General features: G+C 41.5%; 1 protein-coding gene across 1 annotated transcript in view; it reads left to right on the forward strand.

Annotated features, from left to right (window-relative positions):
- The window catches only part of LOC149448846 (interferon-induced, double-stranded RNA-activated protein kinase-like), a 175280-nt gene extending 152341 nt beyond the window's left edge, over positions 1-22939 (forward strand). Inside the window, exons 17-18 of the mRNA XM_089694190.1 lie at positions 10544-10606; positions 22792-22939. Of these exons, the coding sequence (XP_089550316.1) occupies positions 10544-10606; positions 22792-22902 (174 nt within the window). The 3' untranslated portion in view covers positions 22903-22939. The remainder of the gene's footprint in view (positions 1-10543; positions 10607-22791) is intronic.
- Positions 22940-24208: the final 1269 nt, after the last annotated feature.

The raw sequence follows: 24208 nt of genomic DNA on the forward strand, positions 1-24208 counted from the left end.
CCTCAGAAACTGCATTTTTTATGTCACTCCACACGTTTTCTATTGAAGTAAGATCCGGGGATTGGGCTGGCCACTCCATAACGTCAATCTTGTTGGTCTGGAACCAAGATGTTGCACATTTACTGGTGTGTTTGGGGTCGTTGTCTTGTTGGAACACCCATTTCAAGGGCGTTTCCTCTTCAGCATAAGGCAGCATGACCTCCAAGTATTCTGATGTATTCAAACTGATCCATGATCCCTGGTATACGATAAATAGGCCCAACACCGCAGTATGAGAAACATCCCCATATCATGATGCTCGCGCAACCATGCTTCACTATCTTCATAGTGTACTGTGGCTTAAATTCAGTGTTTGGGGGTCATCTGACAAACTGTCTCCGGCCACTAGACCCAAAAAGAACAATCTTACTTTCATCAGTCCACAAAATGTTGCGCCATTTCTCTTTAGGCCAGTCAATGTGGTCTTTGGCAAATTGTAACCTCTTCAGCACGTCTTTTTTTCAACAGTGGGACTTTGCGGGGGCTTCTTGCAGATACCTTGGCTTCACATAGGCGTCTTCTAATTGTAACAGTACTCACAGGTAACTTTAGACCTTCTTTGATCTTCCTGGAGCTGATTGTTGGCTGAGTCCTTGCCATTTTGGCTATTTTATCCAATTCGAATGGTAGTTTTTCGCTTTCTTCCACGTCTTTCAGGTTTTGGTTGCCACTTTAAAGCATTTGCAATCATTTTAGCTGAGCAACCTATCATTTTCTGCACTTCTTTATATATATATATATATATATATATATATATATATATATATTCAGAACACAACAGCACAGCAAACAGATAATAGAAGTTTAGGTAGATAAGTACTTGCCAAATAGATGCCTGGGGTTAAGCAGTTTCAAGTCTGATCAGCTCAAAAAGGATTTCTGGTCTCCACTCAATTTCGATGTTACAGCAAGACTCTGCTTTCTCTCTCACTGCTAGATGTTAAAACGCAGGAGATCCTCACTTCTCTCACCACACACAAAGCATAACAGCCTATTATACAAAAATCAATTGGTTTTTTCTTACAACAGACAAGCCAATTACCTTATTGTATAGACAGCGAACTTAGCAAGGTACACTGAACGCATTCCTGAGGGAGGGGGAAATGAAGAATTCTTAACAAAATGAGGATCATGTCTGGCTCTGGTGTGCACGATTGCGACACCTCCCCCCTCAGGTGGTTGCATAGGAGTTTAAGAGAAGTACCAAAATGCAGTAGTTTGGAGCAAAATGGAGAACCGCGCCCCTCCCTGTGTGCATGATTGTTACAATAGTGTTTCTTCAACTTTATATTTTAGCAAAAGCTCTCTTCTTATTATCTATAGCTTTTTTTTTTTTAACTTTGTCCGTAAGCCACATAGGTTTGATTTTTAGCCTTTTAAACTTGTTGCCCATGGGAATATATTTTGCGGTGTGTTCACATACAGTCTTTTTGAAGAACTCCCATTTCTGTGTTGTGTTCATTTATGCCAGTACCTTAAGTTTAGAAGTTGAAGCTTGGGTAAAGTGATCAGGTGGGATTTGAAGGCTCCTGGGGAGGGGGGTTTGTAATCTACTTTGGAAGTAAAACCTTCCATCCTATGACATACTCTGTATTGCCAAAAGTATTGGGACACCCCTCCAAATCATTGGATTCCGGTGTTCCAGTCAACTCCATGACCACAGGTGTATAAAATAAAGCACCTAGGCATGCAGACTGCTTCTACAAACATTTGTGAAAGAATGGGTCACTCTCAGGAGCTCAGTGAATTCAAGTGTGGTACAGTGATAGGTTGCCACCTGTGCATTAAGTCCATCCGTGAAATTTCCTTGCTACTAAATATTCCACAGTCATCTGTTAGTGGTATTATAACAAAGTGGAAGAAACTGGGAACAACAGCAAGGTGTCCGCATTCCAAGACATTTTGGATAATTTCATGCTCCCAATTTTGTGGGAACAGTTTTGGGATGGCCCTTTCATGTTCCAACATGATTGCGCACCAGTGCACAAAGCAAGCTCCGTAAAGACATGGATAAGCGAGATTGGGGTGGAGGAACATGGCGTACACAGAGTCCTGACTTCAACCCAGTAGAACACCTTTGGGATGAATTAGAGCGGAGACTGCGAGCCAGGCCTTCTAGTCCAACATCAGTGCCTGACCTCACAAGTTCGCTTCTGGAAGAATGGTCAAACATTCCCATAGACACACTCCTAAACCTTGTGAGCAGCCTTCCCATACAAATTGAAGCTGTTATAGCTGCAAAGGGTTGACCAACCCATTATTTAACCCTACGGACTAAGACTGGGATGCCAATAAAGTCATGTGCGTGTAAGGCAGGCGTCCCAATGCTTTTGGCAAATAGTGTATGTTATGAATTGGACAAATTCCCCAAACAGATATTTTTCTTTAAAAGGCATACATGTGAGACATCTTTTACAGGTGGCTTCAGCTGCAGGAAGTGCCAGAGAACTTTATAAGAGCTCTAGGTGGAAGTAGCGGTAAAGTGTGTGGCCGGTGGTGTAATGTCACACCTGGTCACCACCTGTCAGGGCAGGGGCCGAGGAACGGACAGGCAGGCCTAACAATGTAACGCACTGGCTGACGACAACCACCACCCACAGACCGAAGTCCCTCAGGGCGCGGAGTCTAAGTCCCAGGCTGCCCTTCACCAGGGCCCCTGATGGTGGGGATGGACTTGACGCAGCCAGGAACCAGGTCGCGGCCCCCGAGACACCTCAGCTGTGGTAATGGCCGCCGCCAATGGCGTGTAGCTGGTGGAAGAGACAAAAGAGTAGTCAGACAAGCCGGGTCAACAACAACAGGACAAAACAGTACAGGACAGCAGACGAGAATCACAGGTCACAAGCCGGGTTCAGCAACAGAGGGTCAGATCAAAGGAGAATACAAAGAATAGTCGAGTCACAAGCCGAATCAAATACCAGGAGAGTCACGAGAGTCAGAACAGAGTAATAGCGACACAAAGACACAAGACACAAGTGCAAAGAGCATGTGCGGGCCACAGGCTTATATGTCATCAGCCACACCCCTCTGGGGGATGGACCACAGAGACCTGAAGGCATAAAAGGATTCCCACCATGCACAGCAGAATCCAAGATGGACGCCAGCACATGGAGTAACATAACCTCAGGGAAAAGGTAGGACCTTGACACCACCTAAGACTAAGCTCTGAATGGTTGAGTTTTAGCGCCAAATTTAAAAAGTTTACACCATAGTAAATCCTATACAAACAGAACCCAAGTCTTTTACAGTAACAGTCAGAGATACGGGGTGACCCTGTCTTACCTGTTCACGATGTTGGACTGCATATGAAGTACAGGCTTCGTCCATCATTGGACAAACCATCAAAGGGTTCTTCAGGGACTGGGTTCCATGTGGATGAACCAATGTCTTGGACCTGTGTAGTACTCTGCAGCTGACTACAACCATTGCACTGAGTGCCAAAGCTTGCTCCAGTGCAGAATCCAGTGCCCCATAGGCAACATTGTAGACCGCCCCCCCCACAGTATGGGGTCTGGGTACGGCACCAAAAGTGTTACCGAGGTTGGGCTGATCTGGATGCACTGGTTTAATTTGTGACAGAATGTTGGTGTGAAGTATTTGAAGATTAAATAAAAAAAATTAAAATAAAAAACTAGTTATGCTAAAAGTGATTATCCTGGTAAAGCTAAGAGATCCTTAGAACCTTAGACCTTAGAACACTAGCAAAAACTGGGGACTCAATGAGGTTATAGGATAAGTACCCAATGGGCATGTTCTCTTCAACATGTTTGATTTATTTCCTTTTCACTTGTACGTAGTGCCTGTCTAGTTCTGCAATAATGGAGGCATGGGCGGGCTGTGGGGCAGGTAGTACAGCACAGGATTATCAACAGCAATACTGCAACATTAACCTGCACTTTTGTAGTAGGAAAAGTTGGAATGGTGCCGATTTCAGGGGCATGAAGGGAAAAAGCAGTCTGCAGGGGGGTGAGAACCTGCAGATATGCGGTTGCAAGCATCTTTTCACATTGCTATCAAGCTTGCACGGGTTCTCCCTACCATATTTGCTGATATCGCTATCAAGAGTGTGCATGCTTAGTAGGGGAAAAAAAGCAGTCAGCATTATGGTATCGAGTGGCCTTTCCTGTTACTACAGTGCATGCCTAGGTTCTAGCTACCGTAACACTAGAGATGCACCAATCTATTTGTGGTCAAAATATATCGGCTGAAAATAGGGTTATCGGCATTTAGCGGATAGGAAAAAGGGTGGAAGAAATGGCTGCCAAAAATGCGTGACTTTACCTGTGATTTTGCTGCAATTTTACCATGTTCAGGGTGCGGTTTTTATTGGTCATGTGACTCACAAAGGCATCAAAAACGCAACACGTGTGCGTTTTTGCTGCATTTTCAATTCATTTCAGGCCTGGTTCACACCAATTCAGTGTGAGTTTGGTCCGTTTTGCAGTGCATTTTTGCACTGTGTTTTTTGAATGTTTTTTGTATTTGGCCAACTTGTTGATGGGCAGATTAAAAACGCAAAACTCATCAAAAACGCAACACGTGTGACGTGTTTGTTTTCAGTGCATTTCATGCCTGGTTCACACCAATGCAGTTTGCATGTTTCAGTTACAAGAAAAAGTATGTGAACCCCTTGGGATTACATGGAGTTTTGCATGAATTGGGCATAAAATGTGCTCTGAACGTCATCTAAGTCACAACAATAGAAGAACACAGTCTGCTGAACATGATACTACACAAACATTAGATGTTGCCATGGTTTAATTGCACATAACATGTAAACATTCACAGTGCAGGGAGGAAAAAGTATGTGAACCTTTGGACTTAATAACTGGTTAACCCTCCTTTGGCAACAATAACTTCAACCAAACGTTTCCTGTAGTTGCAGATCAGACCTGCACAACGATCTGGAGTAATTTTGGACCACTCCTCTTCACAAAACTGTTTCAGTGTAGCAATATTCTTGGGATGTCTGGTGTGAATCGCTCTCTTAAGGTCGTGCCACAGCATTTCAATCGGGTTGAGGTCAGGACTCTGACTGGGCCACTCCAGAAGGCATATTCTGTGCTGTTGCAGCCATTGTTTTGTTGAATTACTTGTATGCTTTGGGTTATTGTCCTGTTGCATCACCCATCCTCTACGGAGCTTCAGTTGGCGGACAGATGGTCGTACGTTTTCCTGCAAAATGTCTTGATAAACTCTGGAATTCATTTTCCCATCAATGACAACAATCCGTCCAGGCCCTGAGGCAGCAAAGCAGCCCCAAACCATGATGCTCCCTCTGCCATGTTTTACGGTGGGGATGAGGTTTTGATGTTGGTGTGCTGTGCCTTTATTTCTCCACACATAGTGTTGTGTGTTCTTCCCAAACAACTCAATCTTGGTTTCATCTGTCCACAGTATATTTTGCCAGTAGTGCTGTGGAACATCCAGGTGCTCTTTTGCAAGCTTCAAACGTGCTGCAGTATTCTTTTTGGACAGCAATGGCTTCCTCCGTGGTGTCCTCCCATGTACTCCATTCTTGTTTAATGTTTTCCTTACTGTAGATGTGTCAACAAAAATGTTATCATGTGCCAGAGATTTCTGTAGGTCTTTAGCTGACACTCTGGGATTCTTCTTTAACTCGTGCAGCATTCTGCGCTGTGCTCTTGCAGTCATTTTTACAGGACGACCACGCCTAGGGAGAGTAGCAACAGTGCTAAACTTTCTCCATTTGTAGACAGTCTGTCTTACCCAGGACACATGAACATCAAGGCTTTTGGAGATACTTTTGTAACCCTTTCCAGCTTCATGCAAGTCAACAATTCTTGATCGTAGGTCTTCTGAGAGCTCTTTTCTGCGAGGCATGGTTCACATCAGACAGTGCTTCTTGAAATCAGTAAACCCAAAACAGGTGTGTGTTTTTTAAGGGCAGGACAGCTGTCAGCAACACATCCAATATCATCACACTGATTAGAATCAAGGTTGGCTCACTCCTGGCTCCAATTAGCTCTGGGAAAAGTCATTAAGCTAGGGCCTCACATACCTTTTCCTCCCTGCATTGTGAATGTTTACATGTTATGTGCAATTAAACCAGGGCAACATCTAATGTTTGTGTAGAATTATGTTCAGCAGACTGTGTTCTTCTATTGTTGTGACTTAAGATGACGTTCAGAGCACATTTTATGCCCAATTCATGCAAAACTCCATGTAATCCCAAGGGGTTCACATACTTTTTCTTGCAACTGTATCTGTTTTGCAGTGCATTTTTTATGTGTTTTTTTAAATGCACTTTTGTGTTTTTTGAATTTTCTTGTTGCTGGGTAGAAAAATGCAAAACACTTCAAACGCATGAAAACCGCATTGCATGCATTTTCTGAAGCGTCTCTGTTGAAGTCTATTGAACAAGATGCACAACATTTTGCGTTTAAAAAAAAGTCTCTGACCCTTTCAAAAAACCCAGCAGCTCAAAAAAGCATAGTGACATGTGAACATGTCCCATAGGAAACCTTGTCCATTTAACTGTAGTTCGTTTCTGCAAAAAGCGCTAAAAACATATTGGTGTGAACCAGGCCTCAATGGGGAGGTGCGTTTTTGGTGTATTTTTTTAAACTCGTCAAATATGCACCAAAAATGCGGCAAGCAGGATTTTTAACACTGCATGGGAAGCGCAACGGACCATTGTGAAGACATGCATTGAATTTCAAAGGATGTATTTTTCTTGAGCTTTTGCACTTTTTTTTTTCTTTTTTTAGTGCAAAGGCACTCCATGTGAAAGAAGCCTATTGGCCACAAAGGTGTTGAAAATAAATTAATTTTCATTAAAATTTCATGATATAAATTAAAAAGTCGAATACAATACAATTCTATATTATTACAATTACAGGATTCTTGCCCCCATACCATTGGCCTGCTTTCCCCTTGACTCCTGTGCATAGGTTATCATTGCCAGTTTTGGCTTTTTTACACTTTTATAGAATTTGGCTGAGAGGGCTCTTAGTCACCGGTCACACCATTGCGATTTAAAATTGTGCGTTTCGTGTGCGAGTTCAGCACGATTTCTGAAGACGTTTATTGTGACTTGTATGTGAAATTGCAATAAACTGCAGAAAAAGTAATGAAAAAACTGCTTTAGAAATTGCACTGAAGCAAATTGCAGATGTTTAGACATTGACATTCACACTCATTAAGTGCGATTTCAATTCGCAAATCACACCGATATGACCGGGCACTAAGGGGTGAAGCTCGTTCAGCAGATGGTTTTCAAGGGTTTTAAAGTGAAAATGTTAATGCCAAGTGGCACAATATGGTTGTTGTCTGCAGGGCGCTCTGAGCATTTGTTACTGTACAGGCAGTTTTCTAAATCCAAATGACATGAAGGGAAGTGGTTGTGGGTAGGCACTACAGTCATGGCCGAAATTGTTGGCACCCTTGATATTTCTCCAGGAAATCATGTATTTCTCACGAAACGTATTGCATTAACACATGTTTTGCTATACACATGTTTATTCCCTTTGTGTGTATTGGGACAAAACAAAAAAAGGGAGGAAAGAAAGCAAATTCGACATAATGTCACACAAACCTCCAAAAATGGGCTGGACAAAAGTATTGGCACCCTTTCACAACTGCGGATAAATAAGAATGTTACAAGCATGTGATGCTCCTGTAAACTCACCTGGGGCAAGTAACAGGTGTGGGCAATATAGAAATCACACCTGAAAGCAGATAAAAAGGAGAGACGTTCACTTAACCTTTGCATTGTGTGTCTGTCTGTGCCACACTAAGCATGGACAACAGAAAGAGGAGACGAGAACTGTCTGAGGACCTGAGAACCAAAATTGTGGCAAAATATCAACAATCTCAAGGTTACAAGTCCATCTCCAGAGAACTAGATTTGCCTTTGTCCACAGTGCGCAACATTATCAAGAAGTTTGCAACCCATGGCACTGTAGCTAATCTCCCTGGTCGTGGACGGATGAGGAAAATTGATGAAAGATTGCAACGCAGAATAGTCCGGATGGTGGATAAGCAGCCCCAAACATGTTCCAAAGACATTCAAGCTGTCCTGCAGGCTCAGGGAGCATCAGTGTCAGCGCGAACTATCCGTCGACATTTAAATGAAATGAAACGCTATGGCAGGAGACCCAGGAGGACCCCACTGCTGACACAGAGACATAAAAAAGCAAGACTACAGTTTGCCAAAATGTACTTGAGTAAGCCAAAAGCCTTCTGGGAAAACGTCTTGTGGACAGATGAGACCAAGATAGAGCTTTTCGGTAAAGCACATCATTCTACTGTTTACCGAAAACGGAATGAGGCCTACAAAGAACAAAACACAGTACCTACGGTAAAATATGGTGGAGGTTCAATGATGTTTTGGGGTTGTTTTGCTGCCTCTGGCACTGGGTGCCTTGACTGTGTGCAAGGCATCATGAAATCTGAGGATTACCAAAGGATTTTGGGTCGCACTGTAGGGCCCAGTGTCAGAAAGCTGGGTTTGCGTCCAAGATCCTGGGTCTTCCAGCAGGACAATGACCCCAAACATACGTCAAAAAGCACTCAGAAATGGATGGCAAAGAAGCGCTGGAGAGTTCTGAAGTGGCCAGCAATGAGCCCAGATCTAAATCCCATTGAACACCTGTGGAGAGATCTTAAAATTGCTGTTGGGAAAAGGTGTCCTTCCAATAAGAGAGACCTGGAGCTGTTTGCAAAGGAAGAGTGGTCCAAAATTCCGGGTGAGAGGTGTCAGAAGCTTATTGATGGTTATAGGAAGCGACTGATTTCAGTTATGTTTTCCAAAGGGTGTGCAACCAAATATTAAGTTAAGGGTGCCAATACTTTTGTCCAGCCCATTTTTGGGGTTTTGTGTGACATTATGTCATATTTGCTTTTCTGCCTCTGTTTTATATTTGTTCCAATACATACAAAGGGAATAAACATGTGTATAGCAAAACATGTGTTAATGCAATACCTTTTTTGTGTGAAATACTTGATTTTCAGGAAAAATATCAAGGGTGCCAACAATTTCGGCCATGACTGTACTTACCCTACAAAACTTGAGTCTTTGCTTTAAACTAAGAGTGCTCCAGGGCTTGCTGGACAAGCAGCAGTAACAGGGGTCAAGTCACAGGTATAGGATTACAGCCCCTGACAGTGTGGTGCCACGACACACACACTCTGGCAGTCGCCTTCACTGCACCCAAATAACACTCTGGCAGTTGCTGCCACTAAACCCGACATACTTTCTAGATACCACTGTACGTGACACAATCTCTGATACTCTGTCACTGCATCCAACCTTCACTCTGGCACTCGCCTCCATTGCTACAGATGCACACTTCCATATTCAGCCCATTCAATGAATGGGCACACTTTTGCTAGTGTATTTTTAATTAAAAAAAAGTGCTGTTGTCCTTTAAATATTGCTGGCTTCCAGCTCATAACTGTCCCTGCCAATATAACTATATTACATCAAACAAAATGCAGGCATACCTTGGTTTATGAATTTAATGCATTCTTAGGGACATTTCGTATTGCGAAAAATTTGTAAACCGAAAAGGCAGTTTCCCATAGGAATGCATTGAAAACCAATTAATCCGTTCCGGAGGTCAGAAAAAAGTAAAAAAAAAAAAAAAGTCTCATCTGTTAAACTCTTTATAAAGTGAACTTTAAAGGCATTAATACTGTACAGGGACATGATTAAAAAAAAATTCATAAATGCATTGAAAACCAATTAATCCATTCTGGAGGTGAGAAAATCAGAAAAAAAGTAAAAAAAAAAAATCTTATCTGTTCAAAACTCTTTATAAAGTGCACTTTAAAGACACGGGGCCGGCTCTATAAACACATTGTATTGCGAAAAAAATTTGTAAGCCGAAGCATTATTTTCAATGGATTTTCATTCGTAAACCAAAATTACATTTACCGAGGCATTCGTAAACCGAGGTACGCCTGTAAGATGAAGCCTAACACTAGCTACACCAAAAAATGTATGTCTGATCATTTAAAGGCTCTTTGTATGTAAAATTCTGTATGTGCAACTGTGGAGGATGCTCTTAAATTTTAATATTTAACGCTGTAATAAGTTTGTATCTGTATTGCATGTGTTTAGGTTTAGGTTAGAAATGTGTCATGCTGTTAAAAATTGGGCCTATACAGTGTGTAAATAATTTAGTTTAAGCAACCACTGTGTAGAGGTTGTATCGTGTAAAGCTGCAAGTAATACCACTGGTATCTGCGGGATTTTTAGAAAGACCATAAACGTCACTAAAATTCACCAAGGCTGGTATACAGCACAATCACTATACTTTTATGCTAAAATAATGAAATGTAGAGCTCTTCCTCTATCCTACCAATAATTGCCAAATAGGGTGAAAATGTGAGCATGGAATATGTACACTGAAATTTACCAAAATTTAGAGCAACTAGAGTTTGGACAAAATAAATGTAGATTATTTTCTCAGTTGCTAACTGGTGCTCTTGTCAAAATCCAGTTCATTGCTTTAACTTTGTTACCATTACTTTTTAGGAGTGGGATAAATTGCGTAATGCTGAGCTACCATCAAAATTTGTCAAACAATTTCCATCTGAGGTATAGTATGATTACATTTCCAAAGTTATTTATGTCTTTCTTCCGCATTGTAGTTCAATATACATCCTGCACATTATCACTGCCCGTATTTATTACTTAAAACCGTTAAAGTAGTTGTAAACATCAGACATAAAATATGAACAAAGCATATCCCTCTAGTATGTACTGTCTTGGAAATTCGCTTTAACGAATTTCTCCTTACCGTGAGTACTCGCAGTTGGATGCGCAGAAATCCCCCATAAAGCTGTGTGAATCTCGCTTACCACGACTGCAGCTAAACTACACAATTCCTGCCCCTCCAACTACTTTTAGCTTCTGTTGAGATGTGGGTGATGGAGCTCCCTATACCTGGAAATGATCACACGACACTTTCAGGTTGCTGTTGGAATTCACATAGCGACTGGCTTCAGACTCAGCCCCCCGGTTTTATTACAAACACACACGCCCCCCCCCACATGAATAAGGTCAATTCCCTCCCACAGAACAATGCAATGGGGAGTGCCTATACACAGGATGTACATTCCGATTGGAGCATAGCCTTTCCTATTATCTATCACTGGTCCTGCCCCATGAGCCCTCTGAGGTCAGCAGACTTCCTCCCCTTCCACCCATGAGCCCTCTGTGGAGAGCATATCTCTTGTCCCAGCTCCTAGCAGTATGTTCATTCTCTGTACAAGCATTCCCTAGAAACATCAGTCTGTACCTGGATGGGCCCGATACGATCTTTATTAAAACACATCCATCCGGATACAGTTCAGGTCGGTAATGGGTTGTAAGATATGCATAAGCCTACACGCGGAGTTCATACCGCTTGGCGCCTTGCGTTATGAAGTCCATGTGGTACTATGCTGCTGATATGTGGATACAGGCCCGCGGCCCACCGCCAGCGGCATTCGCATCGAATGCCGTGGTGGTATACACGCCGGTCTATAAGCGCAGATCTGCTATCTCATCCATTACTGAGCTGAGTACTGTAATACATACATTGTACATGCGCATGGCCCAATTGCAGCCTTCAGAGCTTTAATTAAGCCACACGAGAGACATATGAATAACACTCATATATGACACATTTAAAGTTCAACCAACAATACAAAATTTCCATGACAGTACATGTCTCAGTTCAGAGCACTTTGTAATCTCTGCCTGCTGCCTCATTCCTCTTTTATCAGCATAAGTCACTTCTGACAAATTTTCCTGACACCAAGAAACAAATGGTGACAGGGAGGGATCTCTAGTAGATTGACAGCCTCAACTCTGTTTCTGTGTGCTGTGTGAAGGGGGGGGGGGGGTGTCCCTTCTTTCCAATCAACTCTCAGAGCTCTTCTCACTGAGCTCTGCAGAGTGTAACCAGCTCTCTGCCCCCTTTTTTCTGAATGCTTAGACAAGCTTTATAAATTCTGCACTTTGAACAGATGTAGAGAAGAGGAGTCAGTAGCTAAATACAGCTTGTATAGGAGGATTTGTTTCATCTCTGTATTACGTAAGGCCAGTGACTTCACTGGGTATATGTAATGGTTTACAAGCACTTTAATGATGACCTTGACTTAAAGCATTAGATACAGTTTTCTCTTGGGGGTTTATTCTTTATTGGTTCAGCTGGTGTATCCATTGCTGTCGTTATTACAGTTCAACAACACGTTTAACAGTGCAGAGGTCATAATTAATTGACCCAGAGTTCAGGGTTTAGTAGTGAGTGGTGCAGAGTTCAGGTTTCAGTAGTGAGTGGTTCAGGGTTCAATAGTGAGTGGTGCAGAGTTCAGGGTTCAGTAGTGAGTGGTGCAGAGTTCAGGGTTCAGTAGTGAGTGGTGCAGAGTTCAGGGTTCAGTAGTGAGTGGTGCAGATTTCAGGTTTCAGTAGTGAGTGGTGCAGAGTTCAGGGTTCAGTAGTGAGTGGTGCAGAGTTCAGGGTTCAGTAGTTTGTGGTGCAGAGTTCAGGTTTCAGTAGTTTGTGGTGCAGAGTTCAGGTTTCAGTAGTGAGTGGTGCAGATTTCAGGTTTCAGTAGTGAGTGGTGCAGAGTTCAGGTTTCAGTAGTGAGTGGTGCAGAGTTCAGGGTTCAGTAGTGAGTGGTGCAGAGTTCAGGGTTCAGTAGTGAGTGGTGCAGAGTTCAGGGTTCAGTAGTGAGTGGTGCAGAGTTCAGGGTTCAGTAGTGAGTGGTGCACAATTCAGGGGGTTGAAAATGAGTGGTTCAGCAGGTCAGAAATGAGTGACCATCTATCCCATGGCACAGCCAGCCCCATTCTCCAGGACGCAGCACAGGCTCCATTACTTCTTCTTTCTGTGTGTCTAGTAGGTGGGGCTAACATCTGTCTACATCAATAGGCAATCACACTCTTACCCCTGGAGACCTGTCCCCAGCAATAGATCAGCACTTGATTCCCCCCCATACACAAGCGATGGATGGATCTTTGCTGCGGCTGCAAGTGACAATGGCAGCTACAGCAAAGATACAGACCCATTTCCCCACACTTGTTTTGCAGTGTACGAGGGCACAGTGGGCCCCATCATAATTGCGACCCGTGTGCAAGGCACACATTACACCCATGGAGGATACACCACTGCGGACACGAATAGTGTTATTGATACCCACAGCTTCTAGTTCTGGAACTCTGATCTGCATTATTTACACTGCAGTAGTGGCCTCTGTAGAACTCTGTAGGGCCCATACTGCAGCTCAGAAAGTGTGCTAGGATTTGAAGCTGTGGGCAATGGGTAAACATACTGTTGAGGAAGAAAGCTGAAACAAAGGATACACCGCAAAGAACATCATGAGGTAAACTCTGGTGTTTTTCCTAATTACCCCATGGTAGTAATGGGCCCCCTGTTCTGTTCGCCCGACCGCGAACTTCCAACATAATGCAAGTCTATGGGACTCGAACTTGTAAATTCCCAATTTGAAGGCTTATATGCAAGTTATTGGCCAAAAAGGGGTATGGGGACTGCCTTGAGGGATATGAATCGGTAAAAAAAATGTTTTTAAAAAAGTACAGTTTTTAAAGGGGCAGTCATTTTTCATTATTTAAAGTAAAAAAAAAGAAAAATTCCTTTAAAGTGGTTGTAAAGGCAGAAGGTTTTTTTTTTACCTTCATGCATTCTGTGCATGAAGGTAAAAAACCTGTGTGCAGTAGCCCCCCCTAGCCCCCCAGTGCTCACCTTAGCCCCCTCTCTATCCAGCGATGTGCACTGGAGTCTCAGCTATCCCTGGACTCCCTCTTTTCATTGGCTGAGACAGCTGCGGGAGTTTTAACGCATTTTTGTATTAGCATTTAGCTACGTTTTTCTGCGTTTGTGGTTTTTAACTTTTTTTTTACAGAAAAAACAAAATTTTGCTAAATAAAAGCCGGTTTACCGCGTTTTTACGCATTTACCAGAGCATTTTTTCCAGCTAAAAAACTCCTCTAGAAACCCACTAGGATTTTGCCAGCCAAAACACGATTACAGTCTGTGTGCATGGACACACAGGACAACATGCTAGGGAGTTTTACTGGCTGTAGAAAAAATGCCAAAAGCCAAAAACAGTAGCTGTTAAAATGTCCAGTGTGCATGAGGACTAAAGATAAAGTATGGGCAAAAACTGTATTTGTACATTTGCAAAGTAATAATAACTTACCTCTAATAATGTGTGCCTGTCTGGCTGCTGAAGCGTTTGTTAAAGCAATTGGTTTGTCATAGAGCAGACTCAAACCTCCTCTTCTGGGGTCCCACGCCAGCTCACACAGATCCTTCTCCTTTCTGAGTGTCCCCATAGGAAGCCTCTTGCTATGGGATCATTCATGCTGGCCCGCATCCGAGCCGGGCTGTGTGTGTCTATTGACAACACAAAGTGTGGCTCGGCCCAAGCCCCTGCTCCCCCCTCACAGGATTTGATTTACAGCAGCAGGAGTTGGTGGCTCCTGACCATGGAAGTTGTTTACCTTAAAGGCTAAGTTCATCTTTTAAAAAAATGTCATCATTAATGCATATATTTTTACAGGTAAAAAAATATTCTTTTATTTTTTTCTGGAGCCTGCAGAGCATTGCACCCAGAATCTGCTCCAACAGAATCTCAGTATAGCTGTCTGCCTGTAAAGAAGATCAATGAAATACGATAACGTTTATCAGAGTCCTCACAGTTTATTGAGAACTACAAGCTTTCTGCTGTGTTGGATCTCTGTGAATGAATGACATGATCACGTGGGCCAATTTTTAAATTGTGAGCACAAGTATGGAGAGAACATCCTGCGCCCAGTTTCACAGTGAGGGATCACCGGCAGGTAACATGTTACAATCTAAAAACATGTTGCCAAAGGTAACCTTATCCTTTAATGCAGAGAAGGCACTAAAGAATAAGTTAACTTTTAGAAACATGTTACACCCATGTTAGGGTGTCACATGTAACATGCTCCTATACACTCACCTTTCGCCACCTGCACTCCCCGCTGTGTGACAGTGGGCTAGGATCTTCTTCCCACGCTCGCTGTCATTTTTGTAAAACAGTGTAGCACTGCAGGACTCACAGCCATGTCAGTCTGTGAATGAAAAAACTACAAGTACCCTTTACCACCGTGGCAGACATACTCGTTTGAATCGGCTGAGAGTGCACTGCTCCGCATGCTCCTAGTTCATTCATTCTTCCTCTAGCTTTGTAACTAAAAGCCCGTATGAGGGATACTGGCACACAGCTAGAGGAAGACTGGGCAGACTTTAGTAAAATAATAAATGCTCATTTTTACCTGCAAAAATGTGCATTTATGATTTTTTTGGAAATGTGAATTTATCCTTTAAGGTAAAAAGCCCTAAGCCTTTAAAATCTCTTAACCCGGTTTCCACCTGACTTATAGTAAAATGACAGCCAAGTGGGACTTTAGTTGATCCGGGTGGATGTCATATGATGTCCTCCCGGATCGCCGCCTTGTGCATACCCTCGGGGCCGTGTTTGCAGTGAGATCTGTCTCCGGCTGTGTTCACCAAACACAGCCAATGACTGATCTGTGTACCAGCCCATTGCCGGTACCATGTGACCGCTGTGACCAATCACAGCAGATCACATAACAATTGTAAACAATGGATGGCTTCCTTTCATGTAATACATTGTATAAAATTGCGTTGCTAACTGTGATCGGTCACAGTGATCACATGGTACAGACTGGGCCAATCACAGCCCATCTGTGTCATGTGATTAGTTGTGGCCAATCACAGGTAATTACAACAAAGCAAACTTAATCAATTTTATTAAGCTCCATGAGTAGAGCCCTCCTATTCCTTCTGTACTAAAATGTATTGTAATTGTACTGTCTCCCTTTATATTGTAAAGCGCTGCGGAAACTGTTGGCGCTATATACAGCCTGTATAATAATAATTTAATTCAGTAAAATGCTAGTTTATAGCAATGAAATTCATTCCTATAAGCAATCATAATGTGTGTAAAAAAAAAAAACTGATCGCTTCCCCAGAGTAATACAATATTATTCTGATCACAGTGTATGAAAAAAAATAATTAAAGGAAAAAATTGAAAAAAAACTTTTTTTTTTGTACTGTCACCAATGTCCCTGATAACATGACACTGTACTGATGACAATAATAAGCAAAAAAAAAATGAACAATTGTGAAATCTTTTTTTTTTTTTTTTTTTTTTTTTTTTAAATTCATTTTCCAAAAACTTATGACAAAAACTTATTTCAGAAAACTCGCCATGCCTCTTACTAAATACCTCAGCCTGTGTACTTTCCAAAAAGGGGTAAATTGGAGGATATCTGATATGTACCATAGTTTGTGAACTCTGTATATTATTAGTCTGTAGGAAAGTTACAGTTGCAAGAAAAAGTATGTGAACCCCTTGGGATTACGTGGAGTTTTGCATGAATTGGGCATAAAATGTGCTCTGAACGTCATCTAAGTCACAACAATAGAAGAACACAGTTTGCTGAACATAATACTACACAAACATTAGATGTTGCCATGGTTTAATTGCACATAACATGTAAACATTCACAGTGCAGGGAGGAAAACGCATGTGAACTTTTGGACTTAATAACTGGTTGACCCTCCTTTTGGCAGCAATAACCTCAACCAAATGTTTCCTGTAGTTGCAGATCAGACCTGCACAACGATCTGGACACCCAACCTTGGGTGTTTTTTTTTCAGAATTTTTTTGGTCTTTTTTGTTTATTTAGCAAACAAAAAAAAAACCCCAGTGGTGATCCAATACCACCAAAAGAAAGCTCTATTTTTGTGAACAAAGTGATAAAAATGTAGTTTGGGTACAGTGTTGCATGACCACGCAATAGTCCTTCAAAGTGCGATGGCGCTGAAATCTGAAAATTGGCATAGGCAGGAAGGGGGTAAAAGTGCCCGGTATTGAAATGGTTAAAATCACTTAATTTTATTCAACCCAATCTCCTGTAGGCACAATATTATTAACTTACCCATCAGTGGTCATAATGTTATGGCCAATCTGTGTACTGTACATATCCAGTGCCTGGGCAAACAAAGGCCTATAGCCTCTAAACCGAGTATGCCAAAGTGCACACCTGCCTCTCCCAAGCTGAGGTAAATGGGACAATTACATCCAAATGTACAGTGACTGGGCCAGAGTACTGAAATAACTGCTACTATCCCCGTCATAGGGTTGCAAACTTATTTTTATTGAAACCACACTGAACGGGAGGGAGGTTTTATGACATGGTTAAATCGGTTTGATTTTGCCTTACGGAGTATGTTGAAAAAGAGCTAGGTTTCCATTAACCGTATCTTAACTAAAATATGTTCTCCCATTTGGAGACCTAAAGTAGATCATTACTAATCAAAAGTGGCTTCAGTGTAGAAGGGGGACTGCCAACAACTTATGCCCTATAGCAAGCTTTTGGGTGATGCCACCACCCAGGCATTTTAACTGTTGTTAGCGATCTCTTTTCCCCTGAAGCCAGCCGCTGGGGAGATCATGTGATCGGACCAAAGCACCCTCAGAATAGGTATTAGTATAAGCATATTCCTTTCACAGAGTAGTTAAAGTATGATTTAAAAGGGGGCTGATTTAGGCATAGTTAGGCAATAGTCAGGGATTCCACTGTAACTGCTTTAGCGCTGCCCTATTGCACCTGGCGGTGCCGTGATTCGGTGCCCGACCGATCAATCAGCAGATTCAGGCCAGTGATGTTTGCCCTGGATCTGTTGATTGATCTCTGCCCTATCACAGATCTTCCTGCACCTTTGTTTACATTTACACAGGTACAGGAAAATATGCAATCTTCTCTCTTTGGGCACATTCTGTTCCAGGGAGAGAAGAAAGCAGATCCACGCAGCACACTTTTTACAGTAAAATCACTGATGGGTGACATTTAACCCCCTGATTGCCCCCCCAGTGAACCCCTTCACTGCCCTGTCACCAGTGTCATTCGTACAGTGTACATATTTTTTTTACTGATCACTGTATTAGTGTCGCCAGTGACTTCAGATAGTATTAGTGTCCCTCCCAGATAGCGTCAAATTGCCCGCCACTACATCAGTCATCACATTTAACTCTTTGATTGGCAGGAACACGCTCACATACACAGTAAACCTCCATTGCAAGTATAGTGTCTGAACAGATCAATGATCAGATCAGAACTATACCAGCGTTCACAATAGTATAGTGTCCACAAAAACACAGCGTTAGCAGGATCAGCCCCGCCACCTACCAGCACCTGCATTTAGCCTCTACACTTACCCCCCCCCCCCTTTCTACCCCAGTAAGTTCAGTGTCAGTAGATCACTGTCACTTGATACATTGCACACAAAACCACAGTGTTCGCAGAATTAGGCCTGGTCTCTGCTAGCACATGCAGGTACATTTTTTTGTAGCGGTTCAAGCAGTCCCTGACAGCCTCTTTTTCCCCTGAGTTGCACTAGGTATCTATAGAATTAGTGGCCAAAATGTCCAACGAAAGGTACTCTAGTGAAGAGGCCTACAGGATTCTGACCATGCAAGATCAGAGCGAAAGGGAAGCCTCACTGACAGAATCAGGCTCAGAATATGAACCTGTAGAGAACAGCGTCTCCCTCACAGATAGCTCAGGCGATAGAGTAGAGGTCCCTGCTAAGTGCCAATACTAGTGCTGCTCTACCTTTTTTGTGAACTGGCGAGCACCGGTGGCCTAGTACATCCTGGTCTTATACATACCATGTTTCCAAGTGATACTGCAGTGCTGGTGAGTCCCATAAATGAAGTACAAGCTGGTGGAGTGTCCTCCATCCACCAAGAATTCAAACACAGGCCCGTTGAGCCCATAGTTGCAAATCCTGATTGGCCGCCCACAAATTCTGCAGCACCTGTAGTTCCCCCATTCACTGCCAAACCTGGAATTCAGGTGGAAACCGCATATTTAACTACTCCCCATGACTTTTTTGAGCGGTTTTTCACGGAAGATCTGTATGCATTGATTGTGGATCAAAGCAATTTATATGCACAACAATTTATAGCTGCCAACACAGATTTAAACCTTGCCAGACCATTTGCATAGAAACCTATTACGGTTTCTGAATTTAAAGTTTTTTGGGGCCTAACCGTCAACATGGGCATTGCTAAAAAAAAAATTAATTGCGGTTGTATTGGTCCACAGACCTGATTCATCATATGCCCGTGCTCTCTGCTGCCATGCCCAGGCATAGATATGAAAATATAATGCGTTTTATGCATTTCAACGACAACGTCGTTCTCAGGGTGACCCTGAATTTGGTTTGGTTCCATAAAATTCTGCCCCTCGTAAATCATCTTAACCACAAATTTACAGATGTCTATACTCCCCAGCAAAACATCTATGTTGATGAGTCCCTCATTAGTTTTTCTGACCGCCTCGCATTCAAACAATTTCTCCCCAGCAAGTGTGCCAAATAGGGGGTCAAAATGTATAAGACCTGTGAGAGGGAAATAATAGTCACGGAGCCCCCTGGATGTCCAGACTACATAGGGAGCAATGGCAAGATAGTGTGGGACTTGGTATCACCCTTTTTCCATATGGGGTACCACTTACATGTGGGCAATTTTTATTCAAATTGCCCACTGCACCCATCAGTGCCACCTATCAATGCCATCAGTGCCGCCTATCAGTGCCGCCTATCAGTGCCATATATGAGTAATGCCCATCAGTGCCACCTATCAGTGCCCATCACTACAGCCTCATTAGCGCACATCAGTGAAGGAGAAAAATCACTTATTTACAAAATTTTATAACAAAAACTAAAAAAAAATGTGTTGGTTTTTTTGTTCAAAATTTTCAGTGGTTTTTGGTTTGTTTAAGAAAAAATAAAAAACCCAGAGGTGATTAAATACCACCAAAATAAAGCTCTATCTGTCTCAAAAAAATGATAAAATTGTCATATGGGTACAGTGTTGCATGACCACGCAAATGTCATTCAAAGTGTAACAGCACTGAAAGCTGGAAATTGGCCCGGGCAGGAAGGGGGTAGAAGTGCCCTGTAGGCTAGTGGTTAAAGAATGTCATGTTTGGTATCTATTTACTTGACATACCATCATCTTTTATAATTTACCAAGCAATTGGCCATTGTAATGTGTTTTTGTGCATTAAAAGTAAAAAAGTGTATTTTTTTTTAATTTGCATTTGAAAAATTGCTGCGCGAGTACTATGTGGCATAAAAAATTGCAGCACCCACCATTTTATTCACTACGGTGTTTGCTTTAATAAAATATATGTTTGGGGGTTCAAAGGAATTGCCTAGCAAATAATACTGTTTTTTTTTTCATGTGAACAAAAAGTGTCAGAAAAGGCTTGACACCCCCCCCCCCCTGAAATGACCCCTTTTTGGAAAGTAGACACCCCAAACTATTTGCTGAGATGTATATTGAGTCAATAGAAGAATTTATTTTTTACCACAAGTTTTTGGAAAATGACAAAAAACATTTTTTTTTTTTTTTTTTTTACACAAAGTTGTCACTTGAATGATGTGTTGCTCACACATGCTGTGGGTACATGTGGAATTACTCCTCAAAATAAATTCTGCTACTTCTCCCGAGTATGGGAATAGCACATGTGAGAGACTTTTTAGCAGTCTAGCTGCGTACAACCCCAAAATCCAATAAGCACCTTCAGGCTTTTAAAGGGCTTTATTTCCTCATTACACTTCCTGACTACCTATCACAATTTTGGAGGCCCTGAAATGCCAGAATAGCATGACCCCTTTTTTGGAATGTAGACTCACCAAGGAATTTGATAAGCATAGTGAGTATTTTGCAGATTTGTTGCCACAAGTTTTTGGAAAATGAAGAAAGAAAACAAAAACATATTTTCTCTCTTTTTTTTTTTTTTTATTGTTCAAAACCTTGTAAGAAAAAATAAGATTGCAAAATGCTCACCATGCTTCTTTTTAAATTCCTTGGGGTGTCTACTTTCCAAAAAGGGGTCATTTGGGCGGGGTTTGGTTCTATCTTGGCATTTCAGGGCCTCCGAAACTGATAGGTAGTGAGGAAGTGAAATGAGGAATTTACGTACCTTCAGGCTTTCAAAGGGGTCATTGGATTTCAGATACTTGTATGTGGCTAGGCTCACACAAAATCCCATACAGGTGGTATCCCCATACTCAGGAGAAGTAGCAGAATATATTTTGGGGTGTAATTCCAAATATACCCATGGCATGTGTGAGCAATATACCATTTGTGTTTTACCATTTTATCATTTTTCAAAAACGTGTAGGAAGAAAAAAAATCTTCCATGGACTCAATCCGCCTCTCAGCAGAGCTTAGGGTGTCTACTTTCTGAAAAGGGGTCATTTGGGGGTGTTTGTACTGCCCTGGCATTTTAGTACCTCAATACATTTACCAAGGACATGTAGAAAAATATATTTTGGCCTAAATCTGACAAAATGTGAGTTTATTGGATATTTTTTATGACGGATATGAGAAAATATCGTTTTATTCAAAATTTTCGGTCTTTTTTTTGGTTTATAGCTCAAAAAAAAACCCAGAGGTGATCAAATACCACCAAAGCAAAGCTGTATTTGTGTGGAAAAAAAGGACATAAAATTAATTTATGAACAGTATTGCATGACCACAGTTGTCAGTTAAACTAGCACAGCTCTGTATAGCAACAAATGGCGTAAATTCCAAAATCTATACCATAGTTTGTAGAAGCTATAACTTTCACACAAAGCAATCAATATACACTTATTGGGATTTTTTTTCTACCAAAGACATGTTGCAGAATACATTTTGGCCTTAATTTATGACTAACTTGGAGTTTACTATATATTTTTTTTAACCAAAAATATCTGAGTTTTTTTTCAAAATGTTTTATCTTTTTTCTTTATAGCACAAAAAATAAAAAACCCAGAGGTGATCAAATACCATCAAAAGAAAGCTCTATTTGTGTGAAAAAAGGACATGCATTTTGTTTGGGTACAGCCTTGCATGACCGTGCAATTACCAGTTGAAATAGCACAGCACTGCAACGCAAAAAAAAGCCTGGTCATGAAAGGGGGGGGGGGGTTAAAATCCTCTGGAGGGAAAGTGGTTAAAAACTAAACTTTTCAATATCTGTTTTTATTTTTTCTTTAGCAAGTAAGATAAATAAATGAAAAAAAAATATACCGATCAACTGCATTTGGTTCCTCCAACAACTACAGATTAAAATAGTGTATCACTGTTTGCAGCTTTATTTGCCTATTTAACTGAATATAGTTGCCAAGAACAGTTATGATGCGCTGTGCAGAGCTCTGCGTTTTTGTGCTTAATCTATACATAAAGGCTACAATAGTAGCTTTTTCTCAAAAAGAAATAAAGAGCAGTACTGGGCTATTGCACTGACCGCTTAGTTCTGCAAATTACAAAGGAAGAGCAGCTCCACTGTTGCAACCAGTGAAGGTCTGCTGTCACTTTTGATGGCACTCGCTTCACTTCTTACACAAAGCTTCTGTGATTCGCTTAGACAGCTTATTTCTGCGCAGTACAGAAGAGAGTATGGGAATATGAAGGCAGGAGTGGCTTCCACCCCAGCTGCACCCCACCCATTCCAAGCAGCTGGTGCCTCTTTTGCCTCTACCTTGTCATGGCCCTATATTTAATTTATTTTCTTTATCAGACACACTAACTGTCATCCACCTAAAGCTTTGCCAAACAAAACACCTGCATTTTTCATTTTTAGAATTTTAAGCCTTGTTCTCCAGGTAGGATATACAGAAACTAATTTTGCATATATTTTATTTTTTTGTTTTCTAGGAATCGGTAATCAAGTTAATGTTGTCAAAGGAACCGAAAAAAAGGCCAACAGCTGTCTATTTAAAGGAGTATTTTAAATCTACATCTGTTTTCCATTCCAACACACTATGAAATTACTTGATCAATGAAATACCTTAATTTCCTGTAACCAGTCAATTGCCTTCATTCATACTGTCCTTTTGTTGGCAGAAGACGAATGGAAGAAAGTGTTTATTTTAAAATTTAGTATGAACTTTGTGATGAACTTTTCAACTGGTATAGCACTAGTAGATTATGTGGCTGTGAGTACTTCTCTATTCTTCCTGCAAATCTTTTAACATTCTACATCTTACCGTGTTCATGTGACAATAGAACAATTACTGAGAATTCTCTAATAATAATGGAAATTGACAGGTCATGGTAAGAATGTATAAGTGGTAGATATAAAACATTATGTTTGTGCTTAAAAAGCACATGTATGGCTTTTCTATCAAGTACAGTTTTCTGATGCTTTGTATACTGAAGAAATGTAAAAACAAATTATTGGTAGGAGCTGCTAATAATTTTGAACATGCAGACACTTCCTTGGAGTTTTTACCATAATCATGGTCATTATAGCTGGGGATTTGGGTGTCATAGCATCCAGGACCAGAATCTTTGGGTTTAGGAAGCACCACACAGAAATTTTTGTAAATCTTTTTCCATGTCTTGAGACGTTTTGTGGAGATGTGACACTGCTATACACATGCTGAAGTGCCATGAGCACTGTCTTAGGAGAACACAGAGATTCCACCCACAGCATGGCATCTTACCTTCACTTTTATTTATTGTGAACAAGTCCACTAAACTTAATATGCCCCTATTATAAAGATAATTCATTTCTATGCTCTTTGTTAACTGTGATATAGATTGTGTGCATAACATGCTGTGATTAGGCCTTGGTTGAAAATCAGCTTAAAGAGACTCTGCCACTTCAGTGAAGGGGGGGCAAACTGAGTATGAAGTAAATGCACCTAGGGGCTTCTGCATAATACCTGCAGCAACCTCCCAAACCTTCCTTTCATAGGCGGAATTGCAGGCCCTCCTAATGGTGTAAAGCTTCTGCACTTTTCATGATAATGCTCAAGCTTGCCTGCCCTCTGCACATTCCTGTTGACCACTAAAGTTACCCATCTTTGAGATAGCCCAGTAGGAATGTGTGGACCAACCCTAATACTACCCAGAAATATTGGAGCTTTGCTTTTCAGAAAGGCCTGGCGTTTGGCCATAACATGAATGTTTGAAAGGTTGCTATAGGCATGTACATGCGTCTCTAAATGCCTGCACTTTAGACTTGCATTACTTTCCTCCTCCTTCAACAGACTCTTTAAAGACTAAGAACAATTTTGGTGAATTTATCCTAAGTGGCCCCCCTCCTTGTGCTTAGTATTTGTGCAAT

The sequence above is a fragment of the Staurois parvus genome, unplaced genomic scaffold (assembly GCF_062004578.1).
Source record: "Staurois parvus isolate SC_StPar_1 unplaced genomic scaffold, SC_StPar_1.0 ptg000655l, whole genome shotgun sequence".
NCBI classification, from domain to species: Eukaryota; Metazoa; Chordata; class Amphibia; order Anura; family Ranidae; genus Staurois; species Staurois parvus.